A 16,275-nucleotide genomic window follows, 5' to 3' on the forward strand; every position below is an offset into this window, starting at 1 on the left:
GGCCCAGTATGGACTGGCACTGGGCAGTTGACCAAATCTCTGTTAACCGGGGCCTGACACACACACAGCACAAACCTATCCACAGACAGCACCAACACATAAGTAGCCCCAGGCATGTGTCAATGCACTTCTAGTAAATCAAATACTTTCCCAGTCATCTCTATTGAGACAATGGCAAATCTACACCTCTTCGCTCGAATCATCATGGAAATAGGTCATTGTGTTGTTCTTTAACTGCTTGCATTTAACCGCTATCATTAAATTTCCCAGTCATAATGCATACGTTCCCTCATAGAATGTATACATTCTTCTCCTATTGGGTCTAACGTTGATTAGTGTACCAATTAAACAAGTCTATGCTAGGCTTCTGTAAATGCAGCCTGAGAGTGAGCTTCTCATTGTTTTGATGCTGAATTACTGTCTTCTGAGGGCAAGCTGATAGCAGCCTTAGGAGAAGGAAGGCTGGTGCTTGGCTACCACCAGGTCTTTGTATCTGGAGAGGCTGAATTAAATAGGATGCAGACATATAACTAATCAACTGTCCCATCCCAGGGTTAATTGTACTGCTGTCTATCACTTCTATTTCAGGCTCATCTGCCTTTGGTGCTGTTACAACGTTATATACCCGTTAACCCTATGAGGATATCACAAAGGGGTCCACTTTTACCTAGGATCTTTTAAACAGATGATTTACCTTTGTGGGGGGCTTTGAGCTAGGTAACTGCAATGCAATACCTTTAGCTCACCCCGCTCTACCCAGTTTGTATGTAGCCTATACTATAGGGAATTGTTAGAGAAAAACCCTCCCAGCACGAGGATTGTTGGTCATGTTCACACTACCAGTGTTTAATTGAGAGTAACAACACATTACACAAGATTTGCATCCAGGATAAAAGTTTCAGAAATCAACGGACGCTTCCGTCGGACACAATAAACATCTCTGCTCTGACACAAACAGCTTGCTTGACTTCTTTCATAAAGAAGTAGTGAAAACGTATGTCAGCTAGCTAGTTACTATTTTAGCAACAGTAACTAGCTTGCTAACTGTTTGTATATATCATAACCAGTGTGCTACACTTTGCAGCAAGGCTAAGGCATTATCGCTAATCTCTGTCAGCTAAATATGTTCCTATCACAAATGTGAGTAGAAAATGGCATTTGTTAATGTGAACGGGCCCTTAACTTTCATTGTGTGCGTGTTGCGGCCTGGAGGAGTAAGCAACAAAAAGTTTCACTGCAGTTTCTATTCTGAATTCAGTGTGGGTGGGTGGATAGGGACTTGATGTGACGTCTGCATGCACATCCTCTAATCTAAGCTGACATTAAAGTCAAAGAAAAACATTGTGTGAGAAAGAGACTTGCAGAGAATCTAGAGTAGGAGAGGAGTCAATCACGCTAATAAGCATAAAAGTACAATTGAGAATGCACCCATCACTTCTCACAAATTGACTGCAGTAAACCCGAACAGTGCCCATGGCATTCACAATCTGAAGTTCTGTCATAACTCAGCGGCATGAGCTGAACCTACATATCATGGTAATTTTCTCTGTGTTTACACTGGAAACAGTGATTCTGAGGTGAATTGAAATTGACAAAAATAACATGATGAAATGATTTTAAGATCATTTTTCAAAATATGTATACATTTTTTAAGAAAGAAAAGCATATTTATATATCTGCATAGACTGCATGATTAACGGATATCAAATTAACATTCAATGACGAAACCATGAGCACTTTCAATGACAGGCAAATACATCGCATTTAATGCTTGCGGTTCAACTCTAGGTTTACCTTCCATAGTTGGATACATATGTTACACATCAAGAAAGTAAGTAATCAGAGAAATTAAGTAAAACTTGTGTGTTTATATTATCAGTAAAACCAATGCATAACGCTTTTCCTATTTCTCCGGACCTACTTTGTCTCCATTTGATTTAAAACTAAAAGTTTCCTGTTTTTGTAAAGAGGTTTGGCTGCTTTCAGAAGTTTTAAGTAGACACATTGACAGTAAATGGCCTTTTAAAGTTAGGGCTGAGTCCAGATATCTAGCCTTCCTTTGAATGTCCTGATTAGTCACCAACAACAGTGTACGCCAAAGGGAGAGGTTGATTCAGTCTGTGTGTATTGGTTTATGGGAGTCACTGATGTAGGAGAGCTGGATCAAAGGGCGAAGTCTCATAAGGTGATGTAGTTATATGTGGCTAGCTAACTGTGTTGATTGCTAGAATGCAGCTACACACTATTCCGAGATTATGTTCAAGCTGGATTGACTAAGATAACGTGATTTCCCAAAATTAGAGAAAAGTCCCTTTTAAGTTTTTACTCAACAACATTATAGTCAGTAGTTTTGTGTATTTTCTTTTGCCATAAATGATAACCCAATTATTAAGTTTATACATGTATTTGCAAAAAAACATTTTGTAGTGAGATTCACCTATGTAAACATACTTGGCTGATTCATCTTTTGAGAACTTTGTTAGAGTCATTTGACACATCATTCCCAATACAAACAATGAAGACACCTTGGACATTTTGCACAAATGTAGTTTATGTACCATGAATTGACTTGTTATTTTGACTCTCTTGTCCTGTTTATGCATCTCATCCATCCAATGGAGTGAAATCAGTGCTATTTGGGAAGCGAAGAGAGGAGGAATAGGTAAATGGAAGTTCAGAGACAGGCTGTAGTAAGGGCAGGGAGAGGGAAAGTGCAGCCTAGAGCTGGTTCACACTGACTGACTGACTGCTGACTGCTGCAGCTCTACAGCCAGGAACAGAGGCAGCCAGGCACCTCATTAGAATGTTTCACATTCCTCTTCAGGCACCATTGCTCTCTCTGCTTCCTCTTCACTGCGCTTTTTAACACTGAGCTGGCTGGGGAAAGTTGACGACCTCAGATGTCTGAGCCTCTCAAAACTGATTTCAGAAATGTATATGTTTGATGCTTTATTTGTGGCTGTTGTTGATATTCTTCCATTGTGAGATTGAAGTAACACTCTAAGGCTGAAAAGAAGAATGCCTGGATGCCGAACTTCTTGTTATCGATTTGATTGTGCATGCAATTGTTGGTCACAAATTGATGGTGAGTGATAATTTACTTGTGGTAATTTTTTTTTATATATATGTATATACTTTTTTGGAACAACTTAAATTTTGTATAAAGAACACCAATATATACATGTTTAATGGCTGTGACATAATTGATTTCAGAGCTTTATTTCAAATTTTGTCTGAGCTGGGTGACCCCATGAGCTGCAATCAGCTTAATTATTAGTTTAGTCAAGTTAATATGGCCCGTCACAAAGTAACAACTTCAGCACTAAATCTCCAACCCAACTTCTCGATACACCTTGTTTGTTTGGAACAGACTCTACTCGCTTAAATCCACTTCAGACAGTGGTGCCCCCCCCCACCCCCCGCCCATTATCCCAATGCTGCCAACTACACAAAACAATTTGCAGTGGTTGAGTGGAGATCTCAGGACGAGGTGGGAGGAGAGGGAGACAGAGCCCCGGCACAGATTCTGTCAGGGCTTCCAGATCTGTCTCCCTGTGCAGGGTATAGTTAAATCACACTGTCGGTGGTTAGCTTTGCTCGTTGAACAGTGGTGGGCATCCAACATGGTGGTGGTGAACTGCGCAGTGGCCAGTAGTCACAGTGTTGCTTGGAAATGCCTATTGGCCGTCTGTGTGGTCAGTAGAGCATGTCATCACTCCAATTATTGTTTACTGTGGTGTGCTAAATGATGAGCGAAATGTATTCCCATGATCAAACTGGTAATGATTGTGAAACCAAAAGGGGATGCTTTCTTATGGTTTCGGGGGGATTTTGGTCATGTGGCTGTTTTCTTCATAGAACTTTAAACAGGCAGTCAGTCGTCAGAGAGTTTCAGCCTTGTACTAGCTGCTCTTTGACTCTGTCTGAACTTGCCTTTATCTCCCGTCTCTTACCCAACACACTCATCGCTTCCTCCATTGATAAAACTGGTGAAATTCCAGCCGGTGGGCCTGCGGTTTAGTGCAGCTGTATGGTTTGTCTGGCCCCGGGAGGCGTGTGTGTTTGTCTCTGGAGGTGTTACATTCTCAGTTTGCTCCGACAGGCAGGTTTACACTTGGTCTGTAGCCGGCACACAGAGGTGGGAAGCGGAGTGAGAGTGAGGAAGAGGAGGCTTGTGTATACCGGTCTCCTGAGACAAACACACAACACACAGATTCTCCTGAATCCGTGGGCGTAGCAGTGGCTCCCATCACAGTGGTGGCCGACTCTGAGGTATTACCTCACCTCCCTGTTTTTACACGCCTACCATTCCAGGAAGGGAAGTGTTGTGGTAGAAACTAGAGTTATGGCTGGGGAGTTTTTTTCTTTCAGAACTAGAATTCTGTCCGTGCCAGTCACTCAGTAAGTGACCACATGGACCTGTTTCCCTGTTCGGGGAATCGTTTGCAGTTTAGATGTCAGTGTGGTGTTCTGTTTTGGTCTGTGTAGATATGAGGCCGGAGATGGTGGCTGTGTGTCTGTCTCTGGTAGCTCTTCCTCCTGCCAGTACAGGCTGCTACACACTCCTGCTGAACTGGAATTGTGTAGTGGCCTTCAGTGGCGCGGTGAGTCTCTGTCAGGGCTTGTCATGTCTGAGTCAGGATTTTGAGACTCTCTTAATTAATCACATCCCAGTCTTTGACTAACAACGCCACCATGTGTTTTACCCCATCTGACTACCCCTATATCTAGTCCCAACTCTCTATCTAGTCCCATCTCTCTATCTAGTCCCATCTCTCTATCTAGTCCCATCTCTCTATCTAGTCCCATCTCTCTATCTAGTCCCATCTCTCTGTCTAGTCCCATCTCTCTGTCTAGTCCCATCTCTCTCCCCTTCTCTCGTATCCAGTCTCTCAATCTTCATTTCTCCCCTCCATCTCTGTCTTCCTCTGTTTTATTCCCATCTGTCTATCTTAACCCATCTCCCTTCCCCTCTATCTTAACCCATCTCCCTCCCCCTCTATCTTAACCCATCTCCCTCCCCCTCTATCTTATTCCATCTCCCTCCCCCTCTATCTTATTCCATTTCCCTCCCCCTCTATCTTATTCCATCTCCCTCCCCCTCTATCTTATTCCATCTCTCTCCACCTCTATTATATTCTGTCTCTCTGTTTTTCTCTCTAGTCCATCCCCCTCTATTCTCCTCTGCGATTCATTAGGTCTCTACACGGTTAGGGCCAGCCTCTTATCAAAGGTTTCTCTGTGCTTGGGAAGAGGCCCAGGACAGATGGGACTTTGTGCCAGTGGAGCTGTTGGAGGAGAGGTGCAGAGACCCAGCGAGAGGTATGAAGGCTGAGTAATGGCTCTTTAAGAGTCATGGTGTGGGCCAGGCCCACTGAGTCCCACTTGGCCAAGCAGCTAAAAGAGGTGATTACAGCTTGTAGGCTGTGGATTCTGCTCTATTATGTTCTATTGTTGAGGTCTTTGGTAGCTAACAGCGGAGGACACAGAGAAACTGCTGGCCGTATGTTAATGGAAAGAGCCAGAGATCTGCTGGGCATTCTGGGACATGTTGGTGCTTTTCTCATGGGACATAGCTAATTCTCCTCTGGGCTCAGGCCCACCAACCTCATCTTAAGATGGTTCCAGAAAGCGCCGGCTTGTGAGTTACGAATGTGCCCTCACAAGGAAATCACTAATTGTCAATAGGCAACCGACTGGCTTTCTTAATATTTACAGTCTTTTTTTCTGCTATGCAATCTGGTTTCTGTCCAAGTAAAGGCTGTATTGAAACCTTAAGGGTCACCGCTACCTTTGGCATAAAGCAATGATTTGCTGCGATTTTCATTGACTTGGCCAGGGCTTTTGATACGGTACACAGCTCTCTCCTTGTGGGGTGACTGTAAGCTCTGCTACACTACAGTCATTGCCATCAGCCATTGTGAGACCGTTTCCGTTGAAATCAGCGAAAGCTGCTGTAATGTCTGTGTTGCATATCAAGCTCAATCTTTGCCAAGGTCTGATTCTTGACGGCACCACCGTTGTCTCAATCATTGCAATCAGTAAATAACAGCTCAGCCAGTAGGAAATTCGCTCTCCTATTTAAATGCAGAGGTGGCAGTTAGACTGTAGGGCTCTCTCCCCCCATCTGAGAGACCCATTTTATTTTAAGAATAGTGGACACTGTCCAATGGACACTCACTCTCCTTACTTATTTCCATTATTTTTCATTTATTTATTGACAGAATGAGAGTGGGATACTTTGTGTCAGGTGGTGAGATGGGAATTGAACCCAGGTCTCTGGCACCAGATCACACTGGGTCACTGCTGTGCACATCACCATTTTAGTCATTATGTTCAAAGTCTCTGCTGCTAATGCGTCAGTGGACGATCCTCTGTTCAGTTTGCTGCAGCCAGCAACTGGAATAAAGCTGCTAAAATAACTTAAAGGGTCAATATTTTGGATTTTTGCAATAGGGAATGGTGAAACATCACTGAAAACCTTCAGGTTGGCAGCTTTACTTGAAGTCCACTGACATCAAAGTTAAGGTTTCTGTTATGGAGAAATATAGAATGAACAAACTCTGACACTCTTCGCACAACCCATTGAGAGCAGTTATTTTAGATACAAAGTCTGGCGTGGCTTCACTGTGGATAAATTCCATGTGCGCACGTAGATCAATCTTTTTTGTCTCTGCATTTTATATGTAATAGTTTGCTTTGTTATTTTTTGCAGATAGATCCAACTAATCAGTAATTAAATGTATTGTCGATTATTTGTTTAAGCCCACAATTTTACATCAGAAATCTTGTTGGCTGTGGATTGTGCTCTATTCTTTTCTATTCTGTTCCAGATAGACTACCGTTCAAAAGTTTGGGGTCACTTAGAAATGTCCTTGTTTTTCATGAAAATGTACATGAAATTATTTTGAATAGGAAATATAGCAAAATAAATAGGAAATAAAATAATTGACAAGGTTAATTGAAATATTAATTGAGTCATTCAAATTTTCCTTTTGTCAAACAGTCCTTCATTTGCAGCTTTGCAGTCTTGTGTGTCGTTGTACACCGGGGCCTCCCACTCCTCTTTCTACTCTGGTTAGACCCTGTTTGCCCTGTTCTGTGAAGGGAGTTGTACACAGCGTGCTACAACATCTTCAGTTTCTTGGCAATTTCTAACATGGAATAGCCTTCCTTTTTCAGAACAGGTATTGACTGATGAGTTTCAGAAGAAAGTTCTTTGTTTTTCGCCATTTTTAGCCTGTAATCGAACCCACAATTGCTGATGCTTCAGATACTCAGCTTGTCAAAAGAAGGCTGGTTTTATTGCCTCTAATCAGCACAGTTTTCTGCTGTGCTAACATAATTGCAAAATATTTTTCTAAAGATCAATTAGAAAATGTTAAAATGATTAACTTGGATTAGCAAGCACAACGTGCTATTGGAACACAGGATGGTTGCTGATAATGGGCCTCTGTACGCCCATGTAGATATATCATAAAAAACTCCAGCTACAATTGTCATTTTCAATATTAACTATGTCTACACTGTATTTCTAATCTATTTGATTTTCTCTCGAAAACAAGGACATTTCTAAGTGACCCCAGGCTTTTGAACAGCAGTGTATATCTGCAAGAATTGTAGAATGATTGTGTTTCACAATATTTGTTCACACAGTCAGTACTTTGTAACAATTGCTGGTGTATAAGGGGTTTATAAAATAAATTAGATTCATTGATTGAAATGCAGATTTTCTACTGGACAACAGAAGCCAGAACATCTGTGCCATTAAGAGGCAGGATCATCTACTGAAGCACATCTATGATCAATGGCAGACGGTGGCAAGTGAAACCCTCGCTATTTCCCTGGTTGCTAAAACTCTACGCATTTCATCTGTTTCTGTTAATGTGAGAAAATAAGCAATGAATATTGGAGGGACTCAATGTGCAATCTAAATCACTATCAAATATAAAACTAACATCATTTTTACAGTTAATTTTTATGCTGGTTGACCAAAAGTGAAACTAATACACAAATGGGAAGCAGGAGACTGGAGAGTTGGTTAAAATGCAAGCTGTTATTGCTGCTATTCACTTAGCTTCCACATGGAGAATACATTCTACATCTTTCTCTTGGAAAGTTTTTTTTCTCCGTCACCTCATGTGTTCCTGATTGCCTTCTAACATTAGGGATAACAAAGAAATATGAAATTAAGAAAGACCAACTACCCTGGCTGTTTCACTTTCTTCGGCTATTTATTCTCCTGATTTTTGGTAGCATGGATAACTGGATGCTATTTGAACATCGTAAGACTTGTAAGGCTCAAATCTCAAATGTTTTATTTCATTAAATCCCCATCTCATTGTTGTGTCCTCAGCAGTGGCCTATAAGGGTCATATTAAATGTAGCAGCCAGCGGGCATTGTGCCTGATCTGACAAAGCAACATGTAAACCTGTTCTAGTCTTCCCAGAGGCAGCCATGATGACATCACCTCTGTCAAAGTGGTTCAGCCTTACTCATCTGTCCCTAGGCCCTGTAGAACAGCTGGGAGGTCGGAGCCCTAATTAGAGCCAGTTAACCTCACTTAGTCAACAGGCTCCAGTGACTCCACTTGTCGCACAGACCTGCTAAAATACATGGCTGATTGGCAATAGGGAACACTATTGAGAGTGGATTGGGGGGCTGAGGGGGCGGATTTCACAAACAGCAGACTCATTCACCTCTTCCCCTGGTTATCTCCTCCGCTTTCTCTGCAAATTGTCTGGCTCCCCCCCACCCCGACTTGTTTGTCGAGCTGAAAAGATGCAAGGAAGTGTAGGCACCGCAGTGCACGCGCGTGTACACGGGCACACACACATCCCGCCCGCTCTGATCCGACAGGCCCCGGGAACGCGGCCCCGACAAATGTCTGTCAGCAGCCAGATTAGGGCCTGTGGCTGTTTCAGCTGCGGTGGCTGTGTGTTGTGGTTCTATTAATCTGTCCCTGTGGACACTCTGCAGCAGGCAGGCAGGCGAGAGGCAGCGGGCCCAAAGCTGCACTGATTGAAATGCGGAGTACAAACAGGCCAAGGTTTCCCATGCCATGGCTAAGTGCCCGTCCATTAGAGCAGAGAGCTACTCCAACCACGCGGCCAGGAGGAAAGAAGCCCTGCTGTGATGTAGGAGGTCAGGCACCACCAACTGCAGTCTTCATGAACTTGTTCATTTGGACGTTTGGTTTTCGTAATTCATGGTTTGGCCTTAATTGGTCAACAGTGACACCGAAGCAGAATAATAAAATGCATATACAAAAACAATATTATGTTATCACAGATTAGGTCATGAGATATTTTAGACTTATTCATAAATAATTGATACTTACTTATTGTTGAAGAACTTATACATTTCTTGTAAGGTTTTTCCCCACTGGTTATTACTATAGCTTTTTATTTTATTTTTTAGAGATGTTTGGTGGCAAGCATTTGTTTGTACTGCCTTTGATTTTCCTTCAGCTTGTAATCATTTTTGACATGAATTAAGGATTTAACATGATTTGAGAATGTGTGATATTTCTGGTGTCTCATCTGGTAAATCAATTAACAGATATATCAATATCTATTTTCCCAGTATGTGTGACTGTCTTTGTGTGAAGTTGACACAGATGTTTTCCCTGATGTCTGAATGTGCCTGGCACGGAGGACTTGAAACCCATCACAGCATTGACAACCAGTGGCTAATGTGATCGCAGCTTGTGTGCTGCAGGACTGACTCTGAGGAACGTTAATCTCTCCCAGTGTCTTGCTGCCAATTTGGTTTAATCTACCAGGGCGAAAAATCACTGAGTTCTCTGCTTCGGGCTTTCAAAGGGCCTTTTTTGATGTGGGCTTGGATGTTTGATCCTGTAAACTGTATCTCAGGATTTTGATTTGGTGAGCCTGCTATCCATAGAATGGAAAGGGACTTCAGAGGAATTGCTAGTCCAGCATCAGTGACAGAGAGGGATACGAGAGCCTGGCCTCCACAAGAAAAGTCTAAATCAATCTGAAACTGTTTTCTGGACAAAATATATTAATAAATTGTAAACTCATGATTTCCATAAAATCCAATATAGAAATAAAAATGTAAGTATGTTTCTATTTGCTTACTGAATTACCTAAGGATTTACAATGGATTTTTAAAATTCAGAATTGAACAATAAGCTTGAAGGCATAAGAATGTATTTTAAAACTCTTTCGTGATTTGGCTGAGCTTTCATGTTCCCTGCAGATGCTCATGCTGAAATTGATTTGAAAAGTAGAGCTTTTTTCTGGAATTGAACAGGTCTGTGTCGTCTTACTGATACAAAATCACATGCAAATTTGACTCTGCAGGTTTGTGAAATCTTAATATTCATTTCAACCCTGTAGAACAGAAATATTGGCATGTTTGTAATGCTGTACTGGATCATCTGAAAGCAGCTATCAGACTATGCCCATCATAGATACCTCCCTGAAATACAGTACATCTGGAAAACCCAAAGTCTAAATGAATATACATTTTTGATTTAGCATTCGTGTAGAGCAAAGATTTAAGATTTTATGACAAACGTATGTTTTGCAACCCCTTCCTGCTACCACACACTGTCAGATGAAATAAAGTTGCCAAGCATTAGCTTGCCTACCTCAAGGCCCGAAAGAGAAAGTCGGTAAATTACTTCTGGTGGTGAGGCGTGCAATTAAAACTAGCGGTATGTCCAAGGCCACGTCAGTAACAGGCCCCTGCCCACTGATCATTCCTGGACAAGTAGCCTGTGTCAGTGACTAACCATTCAGACCAGAGCTACAGATTACATATCCATTATTCAACCATTCAGACCAGAGCTACAGATTACATATCCATTATTCAACCATTCAGACCAGAGCTACAGATTACATATCCATTATTCAACCATTCAGACCAGAGCTACAGATTACATATCCATTATTCAACCATTCAGACCAGAGCTACAGATTACATATCCATTATTCAACCATTCAGACCAGAGCTACAGATTACATATCCATTATTCAACCATTCAGACCAGAGCTACAGATTACATATCCATTATTCAACCATTCAGACCAGAGCTACAGATTACATATCCATTATTCAACCATTCAGACCAGAGCTACAGAATACATATCCATTATTCAACCATTCAGACCAGAGCTACAGATTACATATCCATTATTCAACCATTCAGACCAGAGCTACAGATTACATATCCATTATTCAACCATTCAGACCAGAGCTACAGATTACATATCCATTATTCAACCATTCAGACCAGAGCTACAGATTACATATCCATTATTCAACCATTCAGACCAGAGCTACAGATTACATATCCATTATTCAACCATTCAGACCAGAGCTACAGATTACATATCCATTATTCAACCATTCAGACCAGAGCTACAGATTACATATCCATTATTCAACCATTCAGACCAGAGCTACAGATTACATATCCATTATTCAACCATTCAGACCAGAGCTACAGATTACATATCCATTATTCAACCATTCAGACCAGAGCTACAGATTACATATCCATTATTCAACCATTCAGACCAGAGCTACAGATTACATATCCATTATTCAACCATTCAGACCAGAGCTACAGATTACATATCCATTATTCAACCATTCAGACCAGAGCTACAGAATACATATCCATTATTCAACCATTCAGACCAGAGCTACAGATTACATATCCATTATTCAACCATTCAGACCAGAGCTACAGATTACATATCCATTATTCAACCATTCAGACCAGAGCTACAGATTACATATCCATTATTCAACCATTCAGACCAGAGCTACAGAATACATATCCATTATTCAACCATTCAGACCAGAGCTACAGATTACATATCCATTGTTCAACACTCATCAGTCACTCATCTCCAACGTCTCCTAGTTGGTGTCAGTATGAAATGAGAGGCAGTTCAGTCATTGAGTGTACGATGTCTCAGTACCAAACCTGACCTTTGTCTGTTTTAGGGTTGGAGCCGTTTGGAGTGATGAGAGCCCAGCAGAGCTGTGGACAGACTAGTTCTATGGTGGTATGCAGGCCTGAACACTGAGCATCCAGCTCCTCCAACAGCACAGCCATGCCCTACCGCCGAGTGCCCTGGTGACCAGCCCTGGCCTTGGCACCATGACTAGCCTGAGGCGCCCACCCACGGAGCGCACCGCAGGCGGCTCTGTCCCTGCCACTGAGGAGTTCCACACCCGCCACCTTCGCCTGGCCAACGGAGGGGCAGGCCCAACACGCCCGGACGGCGCCCACCCTCCTGGGGGCCCGGGCGTGCCCAAAATGGGGGTGAGGGCGCGGGTCGCCGAATGGCCCCCGAGGAAGGACCCTGGAGCTGTGTGGCAAGTCGACCCGGAGCCTGACCCCCAGGGCGTGGCTGCGCGGGGGCGGAGTCATCCGAAAACAATGAGCCCCCAGGACTCCTCCATGCTCCGAAACATCCACAACACCCTGATGAGTAAAACCCAGGGGTCCCGCCGCAGCCCGGACAGCCGCTGCCTGTCTCCCGGAGACTGCCAAGGACCCTCCCACAGAAACACCCACCGGGTCCGCCAGCGCAGCAACAGTGACATCACCATCAGTGAGCTGGAGGCCGCGGGGGACAGCGGGGAGGACTGGGGGCCTCTACACAGGGAATACGGCAGCACCTCCTCCATAGACCAGCACGGGGCGTCTGGGGAGAGCTTCTTCCAAATGCTGAAGGGTTACCAGGGCGACAAACCTGACCAGCGCAGCCCGGCCCCAAGCAGGGTGGAGGACCTGCTGACCGCCGGGCTCAGGCAGGCCTCTATAGAACTACACGAGGAGACTAGTGAGAGCCAGGCGTCCGGTAGAGTCAAGGAGAGAGAGAAGGCCCCGAAGAGACGCTCCAAGTCGGAGACAGGAGGCGAGTCCATATTCCGGAAGCTGCGCAGCGTGAGGGGGGAGTTGGACTCGCCCCGGCTCGGTTCTGACGCTGAGGATGGCCGGTCGGACGACGGGGTCTCCCCCGTCAAGCCCTGGGTGTGCCCGAAAGGCTTCGCCCACTACGACGTGCAGAGCTTGATGTTTGACCTGAACGAGGTGATCCAGAGCCGGCAGACGGCGGCCGGGAAACGGAAGAACACCACGACCGGGGCGTCTGCCGCAGCTGCCGCCTCCACCACTTCCACCGTGTCCTCCACCCAGAGCCTGGTCTACAGCTCCCCCGCCGGCAGCCAGGAGGAGCTCAGCGCCGGGGCCAGGGACAGCCCGGCCATGGACCCTGGGGACGAGCAGAGTAACGAGCTGCTCCTCAGCTGCCCCTGCTTTCGCAACGAGATCGGGGCGGATGGCCGGCGTGCGGCCGGGTTGGGGGCCCCCAGACTGGGGAGCGGGGGTTCGGGGAGCCTAGGAGGGGAGTGTAGTCTGTTTGAGTCATCCCTCAGCTCCCACTGCACTAACGCCGGTGTGGCGGTCATGGAGGGGCCGAAGGAAAGCCCCAGTGCCCTCAGTGACAGAGGCAGACAGTATATTGTAGAGCATGTGGACCTGGGAGCCTACTACTACCGGAAGTTCTTTTACCTTAGAGGTGAGTGTCAGCAGAACATAGAATTATGCCTCCCCCTAACCTCCCTCAGTTAAAAACTGTAGATGAGGCTTGAAACACGTGGATGACAAACAAACCCTCCTTCTCGTCTCATTGTGTAATACAGTTTCTGAAAATCTATTTATTCCTATTCAAAGCTGAAAAGTTTTTTTTTTTATTGATCTCTTTTTCCTCTCTCTTCGCTATTGACTTCATCTCTCCCTCAGAGCACTGGAACTATTTTGGGGTGGATGAGGCTCTGGGTCCAGTGGCAGTGAGTCTTCGCAGGGAAAAGCTGGAGGAGGACAAAGAACACGGCCAGCAGTACAACTACCGGCTCATCTTCAGAACCTCAGAGGTCAGAGAGCTTTACAACTGATTAACACTCCTCCTAGCAGTTGATGACTACAGCTAGAGAGGTTTCTTTTTTCCCCCATGTTATAAAGTCCTGTAACAGGGTTCGGGATTAGTTCAGTTTGTTCATTGGGGCAGCCCCCCGCTCTCTTGTCTGTTTCTGCAGTTCAAATGGAACTCTAGCTGGTGGTGAAAACCAGTTCTTTGTCGTTCTCTACTCCTTATTATGTAAAATGCCTGGCGGGCCATCAGACTCATCAGCCCTGTGAAAGGAAACTATAGGAAACGCTGTCATCCTCCACACATCTCAGTGGCCTGTCAATGCTGCAGAACCTAGAACCACTGCAGGGAACATTCTCCTCCTGCGTTTCACTGGAAAGACATGGTTTCTTAAAAGTTGGAAGGTTGCGATGTTAGTGATAAAGCGAATGTGACGCAGCAGCATTGCATTCCTAGAATATGGTGAATTCAGAGGTGCTTGTCTGTTCTCACTGGGTTGAAGGTGGACAGGTGTGTATAATTAGAGCATTTAGGGTCCCTGTGTTACACACCCAGGGACCCCAGGGACCCCAGGCCCCAAACCTGGAGAATACTGTCCTTTTGTTTGGGCCCTCTGACGTGTGTGAGAGAGAGAAAGTTCCCTTCTGTTCCAGCTGCGTATGATAGGGGAACGATTGGGTTTACTGCCAGCGCTACAGACAATGCACAGCCTGTACACCACCCAAACTCCATCCTCTTTCTAACCCCATCCCGGGCCAAAGTTACATTCATATGACAGGTTATTTTTGCTGGACGGTTTTGAACTTAAGTTGCTAAGCGGTTGTGTTTGGAAAACAGAGCCTCCAAACATCATTTCAGCTGTAATTTTGTTCCATCTGAACAATCAGAGTGAACCCGGTATTCCTGGGTCACGTTCCTCCACTCACACCTCTCACAGCCTCGTCATCTGTTTCCTAAATGTCTCTCCCCTCCTCCCCCGTTCAGTTGACCACACTCCGGGGTTCTGTTCTGGAGGACGCGGTGCCCTCGTCCTCCAAGCACGGCACAACACGTGGCCTGCCCCTGAAGGAGGTCCTGGAGTACCTGCTGCCGGAGCTGGACGTGCCCTGTCTCCGCCTGGCCCTGAACACACCCAAGGTCACAGAGCAACTGATGAAACTGGACGAGCAGGGGGTAGGAGGATACACGCTCACACTTCCTGAAAAGTGCTGAGTCAGCTACAGCTGTATGTTGTTATTGGGCCAGTCTTTCAATGCTGACTTTTGATTGGCACTGCTATCGGACTACCAGAGGTATTAAACCAGTTGGAACTGTTTTTGCACTGCGAACATCACATCTCTCCCTCCAGCTGAGTTTCCAGGTGAAGGTGGGGGTGATGTACTGCAGGGCCGGGCAGAGCAGTGAGGAGGAGATGTACAACAACGAGACGGCCGGTCCAGCCCTGGAGGAGTTCCTGCAGCTCCTGGGGGAGAGGGTCCGCCTCAAGGGCTTCACCAAGTACCGTGCCCAGCTCGACACCAAGAGTAGGCTCAAACACGCTCACGCGGGGCACAGGCCGCAGACGCACTCATGCACACCCACATGCACGCCCACACGCACGCCCACATGCACGCGTGATAGGCTTCTGTGTTGGCGCCTCTCTGACCCTCTTTCTGACCTCCTCACCCCAGGTGTCACAGCATGAATGATGAGTTCTTCTGTAGGCGCATGCTCTGCCTTGAGTGTTATAGCAACAACAGGATTGGGGCAATCTCTGTAAACCAGGGATTAGGGCTTTATCCTGCCGTTTCATAGGATTTATTGGTTGTCCGTGTTTCTTATTGCCTGTTTTTCTGTTTTCTAACTCATCATTTCCGCTGGCTCAGCTTATCACTTCACTAAACCCGTTCCTCTGATCAGCCCTCTGTCTCTCTCTCTTTAACCCTCTTTTTCTTTCTTTTTGTCCCCATACCTCCATCTTTGTCCTTTATTCCTTTCCTAATTTTCCTCCTTCCATGCTGCTATTATTCTAACCTTCTCCATTTCCCTCCTTTATGTCTCTATCTCTCCATTTGTCTTAGATGTAATAAGGACTAGATCAGGTCCACTATTACTGGCCCACATGCTCCACTTCATCCTTTACCTTCAGAATGACAGCAGAGCAAGATATGACAGTTCAATTAGGCAATTTATTACATTTGACTATTTCTGGCATGTCAACTATTTCTCCATCAATAAATATGAAAAATAGTTTTTTACCATATACATTTGTGAGATTGTCAAACAAAATCATGAACTGGTAGGGTTACTGTAGACTAGTAGTGTTACTGTAGATGCGTAGGTTACTGTAGACTCAGGGGTTTTGTTGACTGGTAG

At 45.0% G+C, this 16,275-nt stretch overlaps 1 protein-coding gene across 4 annotated transcripts in view; it reads left to right on the top strand.

The window, feature by feature from the left end:
- LOC105015682 (signal-induced proliferation-associated 1-like protein 1) overlaps positions 1 to 16,275 on the top strand; it is a 48,730-nt gene that overhangs the window by 18,439 nt on the left and 14,016 nt on the right. For 3 of the 4 annotated variants that reach the window (XM_010879004.4, XM_010879005.4, XM_013137501.3), the window contains exons 2-5: positions 11,987 to 13,569; positions 13,794 to 13,924; positions 14,905 to 15,093; positions 15,269 to 15,443. In XM_010879004.4, the coding sequence (XP_010877306.2) occupies positions 12,144 to 13,569; positions 13,794 to 13,924; positions 14,905 to 15,093; positions 15,269 to 15,443 (1,921 nt within the window). In that variant the 5' untranslated portion in view covers positions 11,987 to 12,143. Of the gene's footprint in view, positions 1 to 3,064; positions 3,086 to 11,986; positions 13,570 to 13,793; positions 13,925 to 14,904; positions 15,094 to 15,268; positions 15,444 to 16,275 lie in introns of those variants that run through there. The other variant, XM_034297398.1, reaches the window with a different exon arrangement.

The sequence above is a fragment of the Esox lucius genome, chromosome 15 (genome assembly GCF_011004845.1).
Source record: "Esox lucius isolate fEsoLuc1 chromosome 15, fEsoLuc1.pri, whole genome shotgun sequence".
In the NCBI taxonomy this organism is placed as follows: domain Eukaryota; kingdom Metazoa; phylum Chordata; class Actinopteri; order Esociformes; family Esocidae; genus Esox; species Esox lucius.